Genomic DNA, 21041 nt, shown 5'->3' on the forward strand with positions numbered 1-21041 from the left:
CAAGTTACAATGAATATGCTTTATTTTCCTTTTACAAAAACAAACAAAACTGAAAAAAATCACCTTCTAGAAATACAGGTATACAAGAAGTAACATGGTGGGAGTATTTGCAGTTGAACGCCCAGTTGTCAACAGCCAGCTGGAAAATTATAAAAGAAAGACGAGTTAACTACTTGTGGATGTTAAAGCTTCCAACCAAATTTAAATCCTGTGCAGCACCATCAGTTCCCAGAGTAAATGCTGAGCCTTCACCTGGGAGAAAAGCAGCTGCAGAGGGCCCCGCTTCTCATGTTAGTTAATCATAATACTGTAATAATGATGAAGCTAGGTTATTATGGACACAGAGGTACACAGTGGATATGATACGACGCATGGCGGAAATACAAACGAAAGAAAACAAGATTACGTGTTGAGTATATTCTTGATGTACCTGTCATCTCCTGTTTTTTGTTTGTTTTCAAATCCGTAATGAAGTATTTGCCCACTTATGTTCTTATTTAGTGTCTAAGGCACTTTTAAAGAAACATACTGTTTAGTGTTAACATTTGGGTAGAAGGGCAAAGGAGTCTGCCATTGATGACCACCATCAACATGTCCAAAATAAAGGAAAAGAAGTTGAGTCGTTGGTGGATATGGCTACCCTGGCATGTAGTTTTCACACTGGAGCAGAGCTAAAAGCACTAAAAGAACTTGGACAAAACTTGAAAGAAAAAAAAAAATACTTCAGAAAAAATGCTTCTCTTATGCTGCCTTCAGATGGTTTCCTCCTGTGGTATTCACAACCTTGTTAAGTGGACATTTTGATAACTTCACAAGTCACCGACATTACTTCCCATGTTGTAATGAGCTCTATTTTATCGCAGCATTACCTACAAACATTAATACGTGATGAGATCTGGTGGTGGTTTGAAGAGTCAGGATTAAACTCAAAATAATGACACAATTTACATTCCAGTCACAGAGCTTACAAGTATCCATTTGTAGATTTTTCTTTTTGTGAAAAACTCAGAACTCTCGCTACTGTTCTAAAGGTAATCTTAAAATCTAATTAAAACAAATAAAAACACTATAACCATCTCAGTGGTTCGGTTGACTTTGTTATAAGAAGAAAAACAAATTTGTTTTTGAACCAGTATGAACAAGAAGCAATTAAACGACCACTGTGTAGGATTTAGAGGATCAATCAGCAGTTTTCATCTGTTGATACAAATGATTGTTTTGTTAGCCTAAAAGATCCCTTCATGTCCGCCATGTTGCATCAGTAACCTAGAGAGCACCAACAAAAAATAGCCTGTTTTCAGGAGGTGGCAACCAATGTGGGGTTTCCTCCACGCTTTGACAAGCAGTTGGTTGCGATCTACAGCCTCACCACCAGATGGCACTCAATTACCGACCCCGGTCCTTTAAAGGAATACTAAACTGGGAAGTTTAACAGATGTATCAAACTGATGCAATAATAAAACTAGAGAAGTCATCTTTTATTTGTAAATCCTGCTTCCTTTTCAAATTTGACTCATTCACAACTTGTCTGAGTCAGGTGAGTTATGCTAGTGGTTTTCCTTCAGGTGTAAAATGATCAGCTGCTCTAATGGACCAAATGGTGAGATTATTTTAAATGAATTTGACAATTTCCAGCTACCACCTTTATTTGAGATAGGAAACATTCCCAATTTATTTATTTTTAGTTTTTCTGTAAATTTTGGCAGCAGCCGGCCTAATGATTTAAAATTAAGTAAGAGACAATTCTTCTTAATTCAGATGGATATAGGGTTTTGAGGACTTTAGAAATACCTTTAAGAACTGCAGTAAAGTGTTAAACCTGGCTTTCCAAAGATCAGACAAATCACTGCTTAGCTGAAGCTCTGTCTTAAATGTAATGCTAATACTGAGTTGGGCTAAACACAAACACTGAAATGTAGGGAGAGGATGACTATTTATAATGCGTCTCCTTCCCAGTCAAAGTACCTGGTTAGTAACCATTTAGTGTCACATTGACCTCTGTGCAGTTCTGTGCATTCTCCAGCATCTTTACCTCATTCGTAGACCGTATCCTTCAAAACACATCAGTGTTCAAACTGGTCAACAACACAAAATGGGCCACAAGCTTCAAATTCCCAGTTAAAACCCAGCTACACATTCCTTCACTAAATGTTGAGATGAACCAACAGAGAAAATTAAATACCTTTTTTTTCACAGTAATACCCTTTCCATTCAGAGTCCATGTTTTTCTATTGCATGTCCCCACGTGGTAGTGGCTCGTTCCTGTAGTGCTGCCGTGAAGACGCTGAACAAGGAACATCACTAGAAGGAGACTCATGCATCTAAAGCAGCCGGCGTCTGAAGGCCACAGTGACCTTGGTTTGGGCTTTTTTTTTTTTTTGTTTTAAGTCTGAACACAGGAAGGAGGGAGTGTGTCAGGTACGAGATGACTCCTACACAAACTAGTGAGCAGAACACTTACAACAACACCAGAGTGAAAAACTTCTCCTTGTAGTCCTGCATTTCCAGTATGAAGAGTGGTCACATACATGAGGGCGTACAGCCTTCGCCTACATCACCACACACAGAGTTTCATATGTATAAAAAGCACTTTGTACCTATGCATACTTTCTCAATAAGCTGAGCAGAGAATGTCACGCCTGATGGGACGGGGGTGTTATGACACTGAGATGATACATGGCTGACAGATGAGCCAGGACTAGCAGCTTGGCAGAGGACAACAGAGTAAGGCAGAAGTGTCCATTTGCCCCTGTGACTCCAGGACCGGAGGCTCTTCTTGAGGAGGGCGGTGGATTTTCCCTGCAGTGTTAACTGATACAAAAAGGGCAGAGACGTGCTGCCAGGTGCACTCGGCCCCGCTCAATCAAAAATGGCTGCATCGCTCCAATCTTCTGACCAGTCAGTGGTTTGAAATGAATAAAGACCATGTGGACGCCGAGGATCTTTGGAAGGAAAACTGGGCGCAGGTCATAGGTGGACGAGGAGGGAGGTGACGAGGAGAGGGGGAGAAAAGTGAGGGAGGAGAGGATGGCTGTGTTTACTCGACGTTGGAGGTTTGTGTCTCGTTGAAGTCGCTGGTGCGGCTGTCGGCATCGTCGTCTGACATGTCAACAGACGCCCCGTCCAGATTGAGGTTGCGGCGGCCTGAGCGGCTGGAGAAGCTGCTCACTGGACCTCCACGCCTGGCCAAGGAAAAAGACAAAAACAAGCCTCTGATGCTTAAAGAAGCAGTGACGGATGTGTTCATTTAATTTCTTGTTGTGAGTTGGATGAGAAGCTAAAACTCAAACAAAAATAAGATGCTAGGATTAAGAGCAGAGACTGACAAGAGGCTCACAACTGACTGGCATCATCTTTGAAGCTGGCTGACTGGATTCTACTGGACATTTATTCTGTATTTGGATGTGAAGTGAAATAGTTATTGTAACATAACTGAAGGACATCAGTTGGTTGTATGAGAATGTTTCCAACAGATGCTTCTTAAATAGTGAACATTTAAAGGTTTTGATTCTTTAACCTGGTTGGATTCTTCCTTCTGCACACAGCAGAAACTAATGGTTTCAGTTTTTTGTGTTACCGATGTCATATTCTTATCATAGTTTATGTTACCGTCACAGGTTGTCTGAGGAAATCTCTGAGATGGGGTTAGCAGTGGTCTCTTTGTACCTGAGGCGGTTCTTCAGGGAAGTGACCTCCCGGGTGAGACCCTCGCTGGCCTCGGTGGCGTCATCCAGCTCCCTCTGCAGCTTCCTGCGGGAGGCATTGGCTCTGGTGGCCTCCTCCTCCGCCTCTTCCAGCTGACGCTTCAGCTGCTTCATACGAGAGTTGGCCTTCTCCATCTGACAGGAGGACGGACACATGGGGACACAGAGACAGTGAGAGGTTGTACAGCTGGCTGAACAGTCTGAGTACGACAAAATAAGAGTTTCTTTCCATGAGTGTTTCATCTTGTGAATTAATACCTGCTCTTTGTACTGGTCGGCGTGACGACGCTCATCCTCCACCTGCATCATCACCTCCTTCAGTTTCTTCTCCGTGCGCCTGACTATTTTGTTGGCCGCTGCTCTCTCCCTGGAAGTTGAACAGGACACGGTAAGACCAAATAGTGAAATGCAATGTGTTCTTTGGTGTTTAATAAGTCTGACTCTTACTTGGCTTCCTGCTCCAGCTGCTCCTCCAGCTGCAGGATCTTTGCCTCCAGGGCTGTGATAGACGCCTTAAACTTGGACTTGACAGACCCTTCCAGCTCTGCCAGCTTGGCTTTCAACTCCTGTATTTATGATGTGCGAACATTAAATAGGATCAGATCACAGTCAGTCTACCTGCATGGTGGTCTTTCTGAAGCGGTCAAATAAGAAAGTGGACACGCTAAACCGATGACAAAGAACTAATGGCAACATAGGATGCCATTAGTGTCTGAACCAAAGAGCTGCACATGAGCACACTGAAGGCTACGGTCTGGCAGCTGTCACACCTTTGTGTATCTAAATGTTCAGATGTGATGATAATGAAGAATTAGAAAAGCCTTCTTTGTGACCCTTAAACATTGATATTTAGTTTACTTTTGTCACTTTCATGTTTTCCTTCTTGTGCACTGGTTCTGAAGAGCCAATCAGAGAGCTCTCTCTCAGTGATGAATGGGCTGAGAGAGCTGGGAAGGGAGACAGACTAGTGGCACAAACTAGAGTCACAGATGCTCAGCAACAGCTTGGATGACAATTGTGAGGTCATTCATAATTATGTCATTTGTAAGTATGATGTGTACTGGCCTGAAGTGAAAATGAATTTAGAAAGTGAAATGAGCAGGCTGACAAAGAAGAAGCTCTGCTTCTCCACTACGTTTACAGAAGCACGGATACATATGTGGATTAGAACTGCACCAGACCTTGTTCTGACGCTCCATCTGTTGTCGAGCGTTCTCACTCTTTTGCGCAACGCTGCGTTCTCCAGCCAACTCGTTGTTCAGGCTGTCGACCTGAGAAAAAGAGAGGGAGGTGATGAAGGCGGAAGGCAGAAAAAAAGAAAAAGAAAGGCAAAGGTCGAAGCACAATGTAGTTTCATTTATTAAAAATGAATAACTCATCACAATTATTTTTCTTTTTTTTATACAAACATATAACACCAGAATTTGAAGAAAGTGGTACCAAAATAGTTGCATGTCTTGTTTTGTAATGTGACGCCATTTATATACACACATACAGTATACACACACACACACACACACACACACATATATGTGCCCACACCCACACACACACACACCCATTAATAGTGATCCTTATCAGTCAGTCTACCTGCATGGTGGTCTTTCTGAAGCGGTCGTTGAGCAGCTCCATGTTGCCCTGCTCCTCCTCCAGCTCCTCCTCCAGCTGGGCAATACGAGCCTCCAGCCTCTTTTTCTCCTCCAGCAGTGATGACCTGAAACACAGGTTGAACTTTTTCAATTTCACTATGAAATTTATCCTATGTCTCAAAGAAAAACATTTAAAATTGAGGTCCAGAACAATCTGTGAGTCTCTACATGATGACACTGACTTTCCAGAAGCGCTGTTGGAGATCTCATCAGCCAGCTCGTCTCTCTCCTGTTCAGCATGTCGACGGGCCCTCTCTGATGCTGCATGGTCCTATACAGACACACAAGGTCGTTCAGGCTCCCTCAGACTGCAGTGTTTATCACTTACATGAATAAAACAGCATGTCTGACAGACAAAGTATGAGTCAAAAACCAACCTCCTGAAGCTGCAGGATTTCAGCTTCAAGGCTCTTGAGTTTCTTCTCGTTCTCTTTGGACTGGGTGAAGATCTCATCTCTGGAAGCTCTGGCCTCCTCCAGCTCCCTCTGATAGTCCTTCATCTGAGCCTGAGCAACAACATAGTAAGAACCAAGTTAAGGACAGACATGGAGAAAACTGGACATTTGGAGAAAAGCTGGACATGGCCCTCAGTTTAAACCAAATGACATGTTGATAATGAGGTCTCTAGAAGTGGAGAAGGACAAATGGTGCGTACCTGCAGTTTTCTGAGCTGTTTGATGGCCTCGTCCCTGCCTTTGTTGGCGGCTTCAATCTGACCCTCAAGCTCATTCAGGTCCATCTCCAGCTTCTTCTTGGAGGCGACAGCCAGAGTTCTCTGCTTTCTTTCATCCTCCAGCTCTGCCTCCATCTCACGCACCTGGAAAAGGAAAATGACACACAGCACATCAGTGCAGTCTAAAAATAATAAATGCTAAATAAATGCTAGATAAAATATACACATTCAGCACCTGTTTGACCAGCGCTCTCTTCTTCTCCTCTCCCTGCTCCTCTCTGCCCTGCAGGTCTCGGTCAAACTGGGCCTTCATGGCCTGCATGTTGACCTCCAGACGAAGTTTGGCATCTTCTGTGGCCTGCAGCTCATCCTCCAGCTCCTCCAGCTGCGTCCTCATCTCCTCCACCTGCTGCTCCAGAGTACGCTTGGACTTCTCCAGTTCATGGACCTGTATCCAGTGACAGGAGAAACAAGTATGTCTCAAGGTCGGACAAAACAACCCACATTAATGTATTTCATATCCACCATTAAAAGCTACACGGCTGATCAGACTTTACTCTGTTGGTCGACTTCCTTTAGCTATTTCTATAAGTATAGTTGGAGGCTACAGTTTCAGGTGTAAATGAACTCCACATTTAATGAGGATACATTTATCTGCTCAGAAGACGTAACGTATAAAAAAGACTTAATATTCTTCAAGAGATCAAAGGTCACTCACATTCTTTCCCACGTCGTCCTTGGAGCTCATCAAGTCCTCCATTTCAGCACGGAGCTGCTTGTTAAATCTTTCTAGCTCCTCTTTGGCCTCCAAGGCCTCCTCCAGAGCTCTGGCCATAGACAGAGCCTTGGTGTCCTTCTCCCTGGCTTCAGCCTCAGCACGGTCACGCTCCTCAGCGTAGCGAGCAGAGATGGTCTTCTCCTCAGCCAGCATCTAGTATAGACGTCAAAGCAATGGCCTTCAATTGATTGACATACATGTGATCTTGGTCTACCAACATTGACACTCTTGTGAGTAATCCAGCGTACCTGGTCAAATTTCTTCTGCTTCTTTTCCAGGTTGGAGACGATCTGTCTTTGTTGGTCCAGGTTCACCATTTGGTCGTCCAGCTCCTGCTGCAGTCGGTTCTTGGTCTTCTCCATCTTATCCAAGGCCATGGTCTTCTCATCCAGACGCTGGATGGAGAGCTCCATGTCCTTCTGAAGTTTTCTCTTTGCTTCCTCCAGGCCCTCCATTGCTCCCACATCGTCATCAAGCTTTTTCTTTGTCTCAAACAGCTGCAGGAAGGACAGTTTCAAATCAAAAAAAACACAGAGGTAATGGAACACTCGCAAGTCATCACCTTTGCTAGGGTCACTGTGACCTGTGCTGGTAAAATGAGTAGCAGAGCTACGTGTAAAAAGATGTGGATCGTCTAATGGGATGTGGATAATCTAAACAACTGATAGGACATCCTGTTGTTGTGGTGTCAAATTTAACTTCATATTCTATGTACATAAAAACAAGAAATTCATGGTTTGTAGAGATGAAGAACATCAGCCCAGAATCTGCCCTCACTGTATTATTATAACAAACTATATTATCATTAGTATCTTGTGGTATAATCTAAATGTATTCTCATATAAAGGTTTAAAATGACTCTGGCTCCTGCTGATTCACCTGATCAGGGCCTTCATCTTAAAACATACACAGGTACAGTCATCTCATGCTTTTCCTTTTCCTTGTGTCCTCTCAGCATTCAGTGCCATTTGGCAAGTAGCCAGCTAAATGTGCTCCAAAACTGCTGTCTATGAATCCTCCTTAATCTGAACGACACATCTTGAACTGCCTCCGTCTTCGCTGCAAGGCCTCACTGAGCTGCAGCTGTCTGCTTGCTGCTCTGCACCTCAACGGCAGGTGTTCACAGCTGGTAAACAGCTGGAAACTTTTGCCAGGTCCTTCTCTTGGCACTCAGTCGACTATCTCTACAACCCAAAACGTGTGCTTTCCTCATGTGCTTGTGCGTGTCGATTCTATAAACGTGTGCCTGCATAATTATAAGAATAATTAATTTCTGTGAGTGGGAATTTGTACCTGAGCCTGCACCGTCTGCAGCTGTTTCTCCAGGCTGCGGCGTGCCTCCTCATCTTCTTCCTGCTGTTCCAGCAAGGTGTTCTTTTCTGCCTCCAGCTGGCGGATTTGGCCGCTCAGGTTCAGCTTCTGACGTGTTTCTTCCTGTCGCAGCTCCTACACACCAGCAGATCACAACAAGAAACAAAGGAGAAACAGGTATCTGTTATACGTGTTGCACATTTCACATCTCAAGCGTCAGGGAAGGGTAATGTGTGATTTTCCTAGTTGCATTAATTCTTTGCCTTTAGTTCTTTAGATCCTGACCAGTTAAATAAGTGAAAGATGTCCACACTGGTTCTTTATTTACCTGTATTAACAATCTTCATTATTAAATTGTAATCAGTACAATGATTGTTATTTTACTGATAGAATAATCATTTGATCTATTTCACAAAAGCTAATAGTTTTAGACTAATAGTCTCAGATTGGTATTCATACTGTAATAAAACAAGGGCAGAAAATTCCCACATTTGAAAATCTGTCACATATACTACTTTTACTGACAAACAAAAGATTTATCAACTACTCAAATAGTTACAGTTTGTAAATTAATTAGACTAAAGAGAACTTTAATTTGCCAGCCTGCTTGTAGCATTAAATTATTTGAAGAATATTACACAAGAAGCTTGGTAGTATTATTCTGGACTTCTAGATTCCACATTAACCCTCCCGGCCTTATACTACTAATACTTTGTACCTCTGAGTCTTGCAGTTTGCTGTTTAAGTTGTCAACTTCTTTAGCCAGTTTCACACTCTTCTTCTCTGCCTCCTCCAGCAAAGCAGACACGTTGTCGAGCTCCGTCTACAACATAAGACAAATGATGATGAAAACACAATAAATCAGTTTAGTACTATTAAACTCTGGGGCTATATAGAGAACTGTCCGTGGAGATGTTTACCTGGAGTTTGTATGAGCGCTCAGACAGCTCTCCCTTGGTCCTCTCCATCTCAGTGGCCCTGGCCATAAACTCCTGCAGCTGAGCCTCCAGCTTCTTCCTCTTGTGTTCAGACTCCGTCTTCGCCTGCTGCAGACTCTTCACATCACAGGCCAGCTCTTTGTTGTCACTCTCCAGACACTGCTTGTTCTTCTCCAGGTTGGCCTTGAACTGCACACAACACACAATAAAGCCGTTAGAGAGCTCGTCTATGTCAGCAAATGCAAGCTCTTTACGGGCAACCAGGTATGACCCACTCACCCTCTTGGCCTGTTCCAGCTGTTCAGACAGCTCTTCCAGTGCTGTGGCGTGCCTCTGTCTCATGTCCTGGATCTGAGCCTCGTGGTTTTTGGTCTCCTCGTCTATGGCCTTTTTCAGCTCTGCCACCTCTTGCTCTCGCTTGGTCCTGGAGTTTAGACACAAAGAAGAAGCTGGATATCTTCTAATATACAATACTCCTCCTGCTACTCTCTTGTCTTCATCTTTTGCTGTCTCTGCTCTCTGGCCTTAGCCAGATGGGTCCCTCCATATGAGCTGGGTTCTGCTCAAGGTTTCTTCCCGTTAACAGGGAGGTTTTCCTTGCCACCACTGCCTTCAGGCTGCTGTGGATGTTTCAGGGCAGGTTTCGTAAAGCTTTTTGAGAAGATTTCTATTGTTATTAACTGAATTGAACTGAATTGAATTGAAACACATCTTACCATGTAGGACTTGTTACAACTGAAATCCTTGTCACACTACAGAAGATGATGAACACTGATTGAGGTGTTAATCCTCATTCAGAGATGTGGAGTGAGCAGCAAGGATTTGGTACACTCACTTCTGTCTCACTCCACACCTTCAGATATTCCATATTCGACCAATGTTGCCTCAAGTGGATAGTTTTAAGCAATCACCTGAGTTCCTGCTGGGCGGCAGTGGTGTCTAGCGTGTCCTCCAGCTCCGTCTTCAGAGCCTCCAGCTCCTCACTCAGGTCCCTCTTGAGTTTCTCAGCTTTACTTCGACACAGTTTCTCAGACTCCAGATCCTCCTGGAGTTCAGCTAGCTGAGCCTGCAGCTCCCGAACCTGCTTCAAGGCGTTGTTCTTCTGGACAGTCTCCTCGTCACTCCTGGTTGTAGACACACATGCAGAGCAGATCATAATTACAGAATTCAGTCTTTGTCATAATCAAACTATATAAATGTCTCCTTAGCTTACGAGTCCAGCTAAGGTATTGGACTTCTACATGTCATTCATTTCTCTATTCATCTTTAACTTAAACAAACTCAATGTGTTATGTATATTTTTCCACTTTTATTATGACAAAGTAATTATTTATTATATTTTTGTTAATGGAATCATGGACAATAATAATTGGTATTGATGAAATAATCCATGGGGATAACACTACACTCCTTGACATTTCAAACTCTTCAGTTTCTCTTAAGTTTCAGATTTGCTTTGAGATTTTATACATTTTATACCATGCCTCCATTTTAACAGTGTGTGTGTGTGTGTGTGTGTGTGTGTGTGTGTGTGTGTGTGTGTGTGTGTGTGTGTATTCTTCTTTCAGCATTTTACTTATTTCAAATGTTAAATACATAGTATAAAACAAAAATCTATATTAATATATTTCCACTTTGCCACAGATTTCTTTTTTTATCTTTTTTACTTTTTTATCTTAGAAATGACAGAGGAAATTATAAATATGTAACACACAATAAATTTATGACACCCAGACATGACTGTGACTGTCTATTTATTGGGAATGCAGTGCAATAAATGAAAGACTGAACCACTTGTGCACACAGGGTGGCAGTGTGGTGAACAGTTCACTGCTGAAGCTGACACCAGGAAAAACTAATAACTGCTGATTCTGGCTCCTTCCCGTCACATGTCTCACTTATGTAGAAATTCACCGTTTTAAACAATAAATGTCATAATGAGTCAGTTATATAGTTAATCCACCACCGCTGCTTTGATTAAAGGCCCTAATGACTCTCATATAAAATGAATGCCCCACTTTCCAAACAAAGATGATACAATTGTTCCCAGGAGAGCGGCTAAATTCAAACTGTGGTGCTATGCGTTTAATGAAAGCTTAATTATCTGTGGCTGTGACTAAACTGGTCATTTCTGTGTGTGAAATTAGTGAGGCAGACATTTACCAATGCTCTCTGGATTTTTGCTGTGGTGGGAAGACGCAACTACAAAGAAGTCATATTAAAACGAACTGAGCTGACCTCCACAGCTGTTTACTTCATTGCTTATTTAACGACTGCTAAATGGGGAAAATTTGGACAAAGTGTGGAAAATTGGGATGAAGGGAGGGCTGAGCTAAACTGAGTAAGGATTTAGAAATGGTTACATTTTTCACAATCAAACAAGCTTGTTTTTTTTTTTTTAGCTCTTGCTACTGCAAAGCTGAGGACTGACAGCATCAATCAACACCAGTTTGCCTTTAATCGGACACGGCTGCCTCTGAGATGAAAGGTCTCAACCAGCGTCGCTGAGGGAAAACAAAGCAAAGAGGGACTAAGAAAAAATCGTACATGTGCTGAAAAGCTGATAGCAGCTTGCAACATTAGCCACTTTAAGTCAGGTACTGTATTAACTATGCAGCATCACTATGCTGTTGTTATGGCAATAAGAAGCATTGCACTAGAGGGATGTGAGTATTTATCTAGTGCACTGAGCAGCAGTGACATGCTGCCACACCAGTTTTAAGTACAAATAAACAAATCAGAGGATAATTTCTGTGTTTATTATAGCAGCTTCCTGTTAAATTTAGTGCATATACGTACAGAGTAGGATTTGGAGACAAGCGTTCAACAGTTCGGATTAGATTTGTCAGTGTTTCTTCGGCAGACCGTGTCTGATGTGTTCATTTAACTCTTTATAGGGCTGGGTTTTTTTTTCAAAATGTTCAATTTTTATGGAGAAAATCTAAATTGATGAAGTTATCATACATGATTCCTTGTCCTTTAGTGGTAATCAAATATAAACATCTTATGGTCTACCATTAGAACAAAAGTAGTTAACATCCACATTATCACATTAGACAACATTAGGACACTTCTTCGTGGCAACTAATAGAGCAGTTATGTTCAGTGTTCACGCAGAGGTGGACTTTGAAGACCACATTTGACCCTGATTTGACCTGAGAATGTCTCCTTGATCTTTTCTGATTGGCTGAGTGAAAAACACGTACTTCTAAACCTAACGGGCACATGGACGCAATTTAAAATGTGCTTGAGTTACCAAATATGGTTCCTTGCCTTATAAAAGGTTGAGTTAGCAGCAGCTTGCCTGTCCTTCTTGTAACTAACCTGGCCAGAACAGCCTGTAGCTCCTCCTCCTTTTTGGCCAGTTGGATCTTGAGCTCCTCTATCTGGGCCTGAAGCTCAGCAATCTGGTCCTGCAGGTCAGTCGTCTCAGCATCTAGTTTGCGTTTGGCTTTTTCCAGCTCCTGGCGCGTCTTCTCTTCCTTCTTTAAACGCTCTGAAGAGAATGTCATACGTAACACAAACAAGTTTAAGAGACAAAATTATCAATATTCGTCAAAAACACTTTTCTGGGCAAAGTCACAGTTTACAGAGGGGTCATAGAGTCACTAACAGTTCACTGAAATTAGGAACATACAAAAATAAAATTACTAACAGCCTGACACAACTAACAGTAATCACATTTGGCGCTCTGCTGCTCATTAAGTCATTGTACGGCTGTAAAAACTACATAAACACAATCAAGGCTCATTAACGGTCATACTAGGTGTCCTGTAACTGAACCTTGTGGTGTTCTAGCCTTTATTTATCTTCTTACTGTGATGATGGTTCACTACTCCAGCTCCTGTTCTAGACTTGACCCCGGTCAAGGTACACTTTTAACTGCAGTCACTCACCCTCCAGGTCAACCATCATCATCTCCTGCTTGTTCTTGACCTTGCCGAGATTCTTTGCTTTCTCCTCCTCCTCTGTTAGCTGGGTGGTCATCTCAACGATCCTGTCCTCCAGCAGCTTCTTTTCCTGTTGGGTGAATAAAAGCTCTTATAGCACACAATTACTGTATAGAAGTGTTCAAATCTGATACCAAGGAAGCAGCGCCGCAGTGCCACCATAAATTGTAACTCAAACTAAGTGACACAGTTTATTGAATGTTGAACTGTGTTTGCAGTAAGACACAGCATGGTGAATGTGGAGATAGGAACCAAAACTGTGGACAGTGTATCCCTGCAGAAATGTTTGGGGAACTCCGTTCATGTGTTGTCTATCAATCAGTCCTATCCTATGCTGCCACTGATCGACACCTCAATCGATCAGTTCAACTTTGTACAGCCCACTTCAACTGACCAATGACCTTCTGAATTTCGTGACGTTTCATTGTCTCTTGTCACCACGTTTTTGGTTTTCTGTGTGTACACCCCTTAAGAAGAATGATGGCAGCGGCTGCTCTTGTTACCTTGGCAACCACACCAGCTATGTGGGATGCAAGACTACTGCATGATGAAGTTAAACCACATAAAAACCCATCCTGAAGCAAAGCAGGGATTGATTTTACTGTATTTGAGGTCCTCCTTTCACCAGCAGAGAAACAATCAGATCATCTGGTGTAGCAACTTGATCTATTAATAGTCCCTTTGAATATTTAGTTTGTGAAGAGATGACAAGGTAGATGTTCACTAGCAGCAGGATCAGAGTGAACTCAGCGAAACAGCCGTCAGTGTCAGTGACAGCAGGAAAGGAAGAGAAGTGGAGCTGGTTTCACCCAAGTTAGAGCCTTTTCTCAATATGTATTTTCATCGACACTTGAAACACTTGAAATCTGTTCGAGCACTGTTAATCTCAGATTATTTTGTTACAATACAGTAAGATGCAGTTGAGTGTCAGGAAAGAAGGTTGATGTTCCAATGTCAAATGAGCCTTCAGTTAAACTCTGAACCAGCCCAAGTACAGGAAACAGCACACTGTCCTTGATGCCTGTGTAGTGTTGCTCAATTAAAGCTTTTGCAGTTCAAAAGATCTGGAAAAATAGTAAAAACTGTAAATGACAGTAAAAATAGATAAAAAATATCAGGAGCCAGGAAATACCCTATTATAAAACTAAATATTGAGCCTGAGCCTGAACTTTTCCCGGGTGGGATTCATACGAAAACAACTCTAGATCATATTCTAACTCTAAATTGTAAAAATATTGACATTTTTACTATTTGTTTGCAGTTAGAACACATTCTCCTAGCTTCATAAATTTACTCTTTCCAAGAACTGACACGAAAATTTGGAAATTCCAGATTCCATATGTCCAGATGTCACAGTGATCCAGCACGGTGCCGGAATACTTTAAGCCCTGTTTTTTTTTCTTTTTCTCTGAGAACTACAGTCTAAGTTGCGTGACTCAAATGTGAGGTAATCTGTAAGAGGCACAAAGTTATGCACCCATCTCATCCATCACTTTACTTTATGGTTTCAGTCTGAGCCGCCTTTTCCAGATCAACTCTTCTCACCTTGAGGAACTTGGAGTTTTGGTCCTCTAGTAGCAGAATGTCTTCCTCCATCTTCTTGATCTTTGCCTCGGCAGTAACTTTATCCAGTTGTAGCTTCTGTCTTGCAGCTTCCTCCTCGTCCAGCTGCTCCTCCAGATCCTGTGAGGTTGAAAACATCCACACAATATTTACAACAAATCTAATGCAAATAGTGCGAAGTTGGAAGTTGCTTTGTTGAAATGTGAAATAATTGATATAGATACACAAGTTGTAGTACAAAAATGTTTAAGATGAATGGTCTTCACTTGTCCCACATTCAAATTCAGGTCCTATTTGTTTGGGTTCAAAGAATGATCAAATGAAAACAGTTTCAATCCTTCAGATTATTTTAAATATACTGTGCTGGATCTCAACATTTAAAAATGAGACCATGAGAGAAGAGTAAATAGCAATCTGAAGAGGAAACGACATAAACCTGAATGTGAGACTGCATCTTCTTCTTCTCTGTCTGCAGGCTCTGGTTCCTCTCCTCCTCCTCCTCCACCCTGGACTCCAGGTCATGAAGTATCTCCTCCAGTTCTTGCTTCCTAGAAAGTAGGCGAACTCTCATCTCCTCGGCCTCAGCAAACAGCTCTGTCTCTGCGTGGAGTTGCTCTGCTAGAATATTCTTCTCCTCTATGAGCTGGAGAGAAGAAACATTTTGGAAAATAAGTGCCGTCTTCTTGTCCAAAAAGATTCATCAAAGGCATTTTACCAAACAATCTATATGCAGCCGTTCATCTAGTGTTAAACAAAGACTATTCCAGGTTACGGGACATTTTTACCTGCTGGTGTTTCCTCTCCATCTCCACCAGCTCGTTCTCCACCTTGAGTTGTCTCTCCTTAACCTTTATGAGTTCCTCGTCTTTGGCCTGCAGCTCCTCCTCCTGCCTGGTGACCTGCAGTAACGGCTTCACCTGAGAAAGAGAAGACAAAAAAATGCCTTGACCTGTCGTTTCAATAACCTTTTCACCGTCTGACACCAAACCAGTGGCTACAAAAAAGTCTACAACAATATTTATTAAGTGTGTGCATGTATGTGCTTGTATATAATATCATTTTCAATGCATCTTAGGCACAATTATTCCTAGAAATATAATCAAATAATAATTAGCAATGTGTCTGGGGTGAAGATTTAACCTTCTTATATTTGACCCAAAACAAAAATATGCAATCAACATACATTTTTAATTCACCATTTTAGTCACCAGATAAAGCCAAAGCGTAGAGTTGTTTGTCATCAGTGTAGCACAGGAACTGCTTTGATGGAAGAGGTTGTGTCAGGGTTCTCACCTTGGTGAAGAGCCTCCACCACTGCCAGTGTCTCAGCTTCAGATAAGCTGCACAGTTCCTTTGCAGGACCTTCAGGGCACTGAGCTGCTGCTGCTTCTTAGCGAAGGCTCTAAGAGAAGAAAAGGAGGACATTGGGTCAATCAGGGCGATATTTTTGAAGACCAAAGCAAGGCAGGATGTGACACTAAATAAGAAGTAAAAGCTCCACATTTAAATTTTCGATTGGCATTTGATTGCAATAAAAAAACATTGTGAACGGAACACTGGCACATAATCACCTTTCAAATTGACCAACAGTGTCTAAGTTTTCTCTTAGTGTGGTGCTTTATGTTCTGTTAGTATATTACTGGGACATTACATTACATGGGACAGCAGTGTTTTAATAATCTGTTCCAGCTAATTAAAATGTAACAAAAACAGCAGAACGTATAAACAAGAAGGGAACTACAGGGAGAAGATTTAAGTGTACACGACTTGGCACGACTGATGCGTTTACACTTGCCAACATCTGGATGCTTTGCAACCCCATTGGGGTCAAGAAAATTGTTTGAATAAAACTGAAGACCCTCCAGAGAAGAGCTTTAACTGCCAGTATACTGAACCACAAGTGGAACACATGAATATAGCAGACTGTGTGATTGATAAAACATGTGATGTCCTTACAAAAGTGCACCTACACGGCCTACAAGGAGGTACAGGACAGGAAGGAAACTACGTATTGTAACAGTTTCATGAACAATTTAAAACTCAAACTTTAAAACTTAAGTACGAAGTTATACTGCTGCATACTCAGACACTCACTTGCGCGCCAAGTATCCACGACACACAGACTGGAAGTAGATGATGATGTCAGTGATCTTCAGGTCTCTCTCCTCCTCCAGATGAGCCAGAACCCCAGTCCTGAAGAAGATCTTACTCTGCCCAATACGGAAGAGGTTGGGGTCCAGCTCCAGGGCCTGGATCTATAAAAGAAATACACACAGTTGTTAAGAAATAACCTGCATGGGCAACATTAAATTCATATATTTCACTAGAACATTTTAAACTGAAAAAACTGAAACAGCTGAAAGAAATAAGGATACATTACCATTCTCTCACAGGCTTGTTTTCCATCCATGAATCCTTTAGGGATAGCGTTTGGTGTGAGGATCTCATACCTATGTGTAAAGAAAACAAAAACTGGAAATCAAGCCAAACTTTTCAATGCGAAAAAAGACTTTCAATGTTTCTCTGACATCTCTCACCTCTGTCTGAACTCCTGGAAGATGATGCGGTTGGGGAAGCCCTGTCTGCAGATGCGAATCCCCTCTAGGACTCCATTACACCTGAGCTGGTCCAGAACCAGGTGAGGCTCCAGTTTACCGGACTGAACAGAGAATCAAACACACAATTAAGAACAGAAACCAAACATATTCTTATGATATATATATTTCTACTCTACAAATCACTCTGCTGTGTTTGTCTTATACTAAACAGGATGACCCTCTTAAATAAAAGCTCATATTTACTCTTTTTTCGTGGTTGGGGATGATGCAGCGAACAAAGTTGGGGTTGGTGTTTCTCAGTGTGGCCATAAGCTTAGTGAGTGACTCTTTGTATAGCTGTCCCACTGTACGAAACATGCCCTTTTTCGTTTTGTAGGTGGCACCAAACGCTGTCTCGTTCATTCCTGCCACCTGGTCCAGACCCACGATACGGTCGACTGGTGGGGAGACAGAGACACAGGGTTAGAACAGGAAGACCTCAGAGAGCAGGGTTTTTACTGTAAGAGCAGCACAGTGGTGGAATGGAGCTACATGACCAAGTGCAAATGGATGAAAACAACATTAAACACTACTCTCTAATGAAGGCAGTCTGTCACAGAAGCACTCAAAGTCTAGACCTACAGCTATCTCCTGCAGATGGGGATGGAGTGCACAGCCTCTTTATACTTTAGCCTAAAGACTCCATTTGTTAAGTAACAGTATTATCTTTCTCTTCATTTTACTGATTTTGGTATAAAACTGCTTTGACACATTGCCAGGAAAGTTATTTCATTACAGCATGTATGTAGAATACACTGGTTCAAACATAATATTAAAAAGTACTGAAATCTGTTGTAAGTAATGTAGATCATCATCATCACCTAAACTATTTCACTTGTCATGTTTTGTCCTACTCACTGTGAAAGGAGAATATAGAAGCATAGTATATACCATTCATTAAGGGCCTAAAGCAGCTGGATAATGTAGTTTTTAGTAATTTAAACCTACAGGACTAATTTTTTACATGAGTTTTTACAAAGTCTTAATGACAGAAAACCAAGTTTAATCTCCTGTGTTTTTATGGGATTTTTTCAGAGGACGCTGTTCTGTTCTGACAAGTTTAAAGCATATTCGCTAATGCAAGTCGTGGCACCCTTTTCCTTTTCGACAGCTGTGGCCACAGCAGCTGTCTCTAGAAGAGTGTGCAGATCTTCCTTAGTTGTTATTTTTGTTTTCTGCAAAAGTACCGTACTTATCCGATTACAGGAGCAGGCTGGAATCAGTTGAGGTAATTGACCCTTTGTTGGCCTTCTGATTATAACCAATCAGACCCACCAACCAGGTGATGCTTCTATGGTTACCGTCACTGACATAGTTCTGTTTAAACAAATGCATTTATAGATGCAGCTGTGGATGTCATATGATGTCCCTAATGCTCCACAGCATACTCAAGTCCCTGTTACCTAAAATGGCCCAAAATGTGTTAATGTCAATCATTTAATTAACTATAGTCACAGTATGAATTCCTTAACATCAGGAGTCTCTGTAACACCTTCATTTGCTCTTCACTTGTTTTCTAAATCAGAGAACACAATGCTCTTTGTTAAACTTTTGACCAACTTAAGCAACATCATGTTACTGCAACAATAAACCAGACACACCTCTGTATCATCTGCATATAGGAATTATTACACTGAGACAACACTTCCATCATACAGTTAAGTTGACCTCTGTAATTTTCACAAGTATAATGTTACTGAAAACAACACGTTGTGACATACCTGAGGTTATAATCTGCAGACCTATTCTACATTTCACAAAATGACACAGTCCATGAGTTTTAACGTTTAATTACTCTGCCACTTCTTACTGCCTCAGCTGCTAGATTAAAGCTACAAGTCACAGAGTGCTGGAATTTAACTGACGTGATACATGAACCACTGTCTTAACCCTGATGTCCAAGGATAATTACAAAGAACAAAATCTGGTTTCAATTCCCTGTTGCCACCATCCTATTTAGGCAGGAGGAAGGCAGGAAATTAATGTTATTAAATATTCTTCACTCAAGCACCAAATCCTTAATTTACTGTTGGACGTTTTACATCACAGAGAGGAGACAAAGACAGGAATAAGACTCAGAGGCAGCTGCACTGGATTCTAAATGCTCGCTTCAGGGCTGCTGAACACACAACCCAAAGGAATACTCAGACGAATTAAAGCAGTCTGGTTTGACTAAATGGAGCAGATTACTACATTCTACTGTAATTTATTTAGGAACTGGACACTACTGCTTCTGGCTGAGACAAGGAAGCCATGCAGCCTGGAAGCAAATGGGAGCCACTGCAGCTACAACAGACATTTCATGAAGCATGAAACAAACAGCCAGATCTGGGCAAAAATATCACTTTGAGAGCTTGTGGAGCACCCCGCCCACCCAACAAGCACCCCGAGCAGTGTGGTTTCATAACCCAACACTGGTCATTCTCAGTCATTTTATTATTTTGGCCCAGGTCAGCTACAGCACGACCCAGTCATTCACCTGCCGGCTCATCCAGACTAGTGACATTGTCATAGAATGAGGCCCTTTGAATGGTCTGAATCTCTACAACACAGAGAGAGAGAGAAGAGGAGGAGGGGGGGTTGATGAGTTAATATGTAGGCCTGGGTCAACAAAGCAGAGAGCTGTTGTTAGTACTGTAGGCTTGAGTGACAGACTTGTTGATAGTTTGTTAACTACAAACAGGTACATATACAATGAATGCTATAGCAGGTGTTTCTTAAACTGATTCCTCCTAGTTTGTAAACATTCTGAGATAATGTAAGGAGGTACATTACCATCTTTCCACAGTTCAGCCACAAATTTGTCGGTAGACTGATGCAGCAGTGTGGCCACGTTGTCATTCAGAGGGTCCATGTTCTTCATCAGCCACTCATCGGCCTTGTAGTCCACCTGGACAAACAAACAAACAAAGACACGTCTCAACAGAATCAAGAGAAGCTTTTGATGATGATGATTTTTATGTTTACATTAAAACATAACTGATATCTTAGATAAATATCTCTTCAATTGGCCTGTTCATCATAATCACTCCTTGGTATTTCTTTATTTTTTTAACTTATTTTTATTATGCCACAGAGTTCAAATTACGCTGTCAAACAATCTAGTTTTATAATATAGACAGAGGTTAATGGTAAATGTTTAAGTTATGCGTTTAGGTAAAAAAGAAAAAAGAAAGACATTTTTGATGTGCCTAATTGTGTTGACAACATTTGGCTTGACAGTGCTGCAGATTTTTCTCCAGAACTGGAACCTTAAAACAACTCTGTGTAATGGTAAGCAGATGTGCCCCTCCAGCAAGACAAATGCTGGGATCTGTTGCATAACTCCACTGATGACGTCCAAATCCACTCCCAATGACATAAATCAAACCAGAAATCCCACCACAGGAGAACTTTGCGTCACTGTTTTATCTGACCTCTGACCGACAGCAACTTTTCCCTTAATGGTTGATTTTTGCAACATCAGGGACAAAAGAGAGATTCAGGAAAATGTGAATGCAGACAGAGATAAAGGAGCTGCTCTTGCATTTCATATAGAACAATACAAAGTCATACTTTTCATATATTTTCATCAACAGGTGACACACTTTAGATAATTATGTTAAACCTGCGCTGTGACTGTGACAAAAACCTGCTGATTGTAACTCTGACACAGACACAACAAGGGTACCTTGCCGGCGTAGTGGATGATGCAGAAGTCGGCCTTATCTTTGAGCTGGCGAGGCTTCTGAAACTTGGTGTGTGTGCCCTGCTCCTGGATCAGCTTGTCTATGAAGGTCTTGTCTGTGGCCTTGGGGAACCAGCACTCCTCATCCAGTAGAGCCAACACTCCTGGAGGGTTCGCCTGAAGGAATAATAACACGGGACAGAATTATCTT

General features: G+C 41.8%; 1 protein-coding gene across 4 annotated transcripts in view; it reads right to left on the reverse strand.

Moving 5' to 3' along the window:
* The window catches only part of LOC125003663 (myosin-10-like), a 51043-nt gene continuing 30002 nt past the window's right edge, over positions 1-21041 (reverse strand). For all 4 annotated transcript variants that reach the window (XM_047577694.1, XM_047577692.1, XM_047577693.1 and 1 more), the window contains 29 exons: positions 20834-21007; positions 19939-20053; positions 17368-17561; positions 17104-17225; positions 16947-17016; positions 16661-16821; positions 15860-15968; positions 15352-15483; positions 15003-15209; positions 14549-14686; positions 12950-13073; positions 12378-12549; positions 9965-10177; positions 9333-9477; positions 9036-9242; positions 8834-8938; positions 8098-8250; positions 7053-7301; positions 6745-6957; positions 6262-6474; positions 6009-6170; positions 5731-5859; positions 5536-5624; positions 5295-5418; positions 4886-4975; positions 4152-4270; positions 3963-4071; positions 3667-3839; positions 1-3182 (listed from right to left, as the gene is read on the reverse strand). In XM_047577694.1, the coding sequence (XP_047433650.1) occupies positions 3038-3182; positions 3667-3839; positions 3963-4071; positions 4152-4270; positions 4886-4975; positions 5295-5418; positions 5536-5624; positions 5731-5859; positions 6009-6170; positions 6262-6474; positions 6745-6957; positions 7053-7301; positions 8098-8250; positions 8834-8938; positions 9036-9242; positions 9333-9477; positions 9965-10177; positions 12378-12549; positions 12950-13073; positions 14549-14686; positions 15003-15209; positions 15352-15483; positions 15860-15968; positions 16661-16821; positions 16947-17016; positions 17104-17225; positions 17368-17561; positions 19939-20053; positions 20834-21007 (4356 nt within the window). In that variant the 3' untranslated portion in view covers positions 1-3037. The remainder of the gene's footprint in view (positions 3183-3666; positions 3840-3962; positions 4072-4151; positions 4271-4885; positions 4976-5294; positions 5419-5535; positions 5625-5730; positions 5860-6008; positions 6171-6261; positions 6475-6744; positions 6958-7052; positions 7302-8097; positions 8251-8833; positions 8939-9035; positions 9243-9332; positions 9478-9964; positions 10178-12377; positions 12550-12949; positions 13074-14548; positions 14687-15002; positions 15210-15351; positions 15484-15859; positions 15969-16660; positions 16822-16946; positions 17017-17103; positions 17226-17367; positions 17562-19938; positions 20054-20833; positions 21008-21041) is intronic.

This window comes from Mugil cephalus, chromosome 2 (assembly GCF_022458985.1).
Source record: "Mugil cephalus isolate CIBA_MC_2020 chromosome 2, CIBA_Mcephalus_1.1, whole genome shotgun sequence".
Lineage (NCBI taxonomy): Eukaryota > Metazoa > Chordata > Actinopteri > Mugiliformes > Mugilidae > Mugil > Mugil cephalus.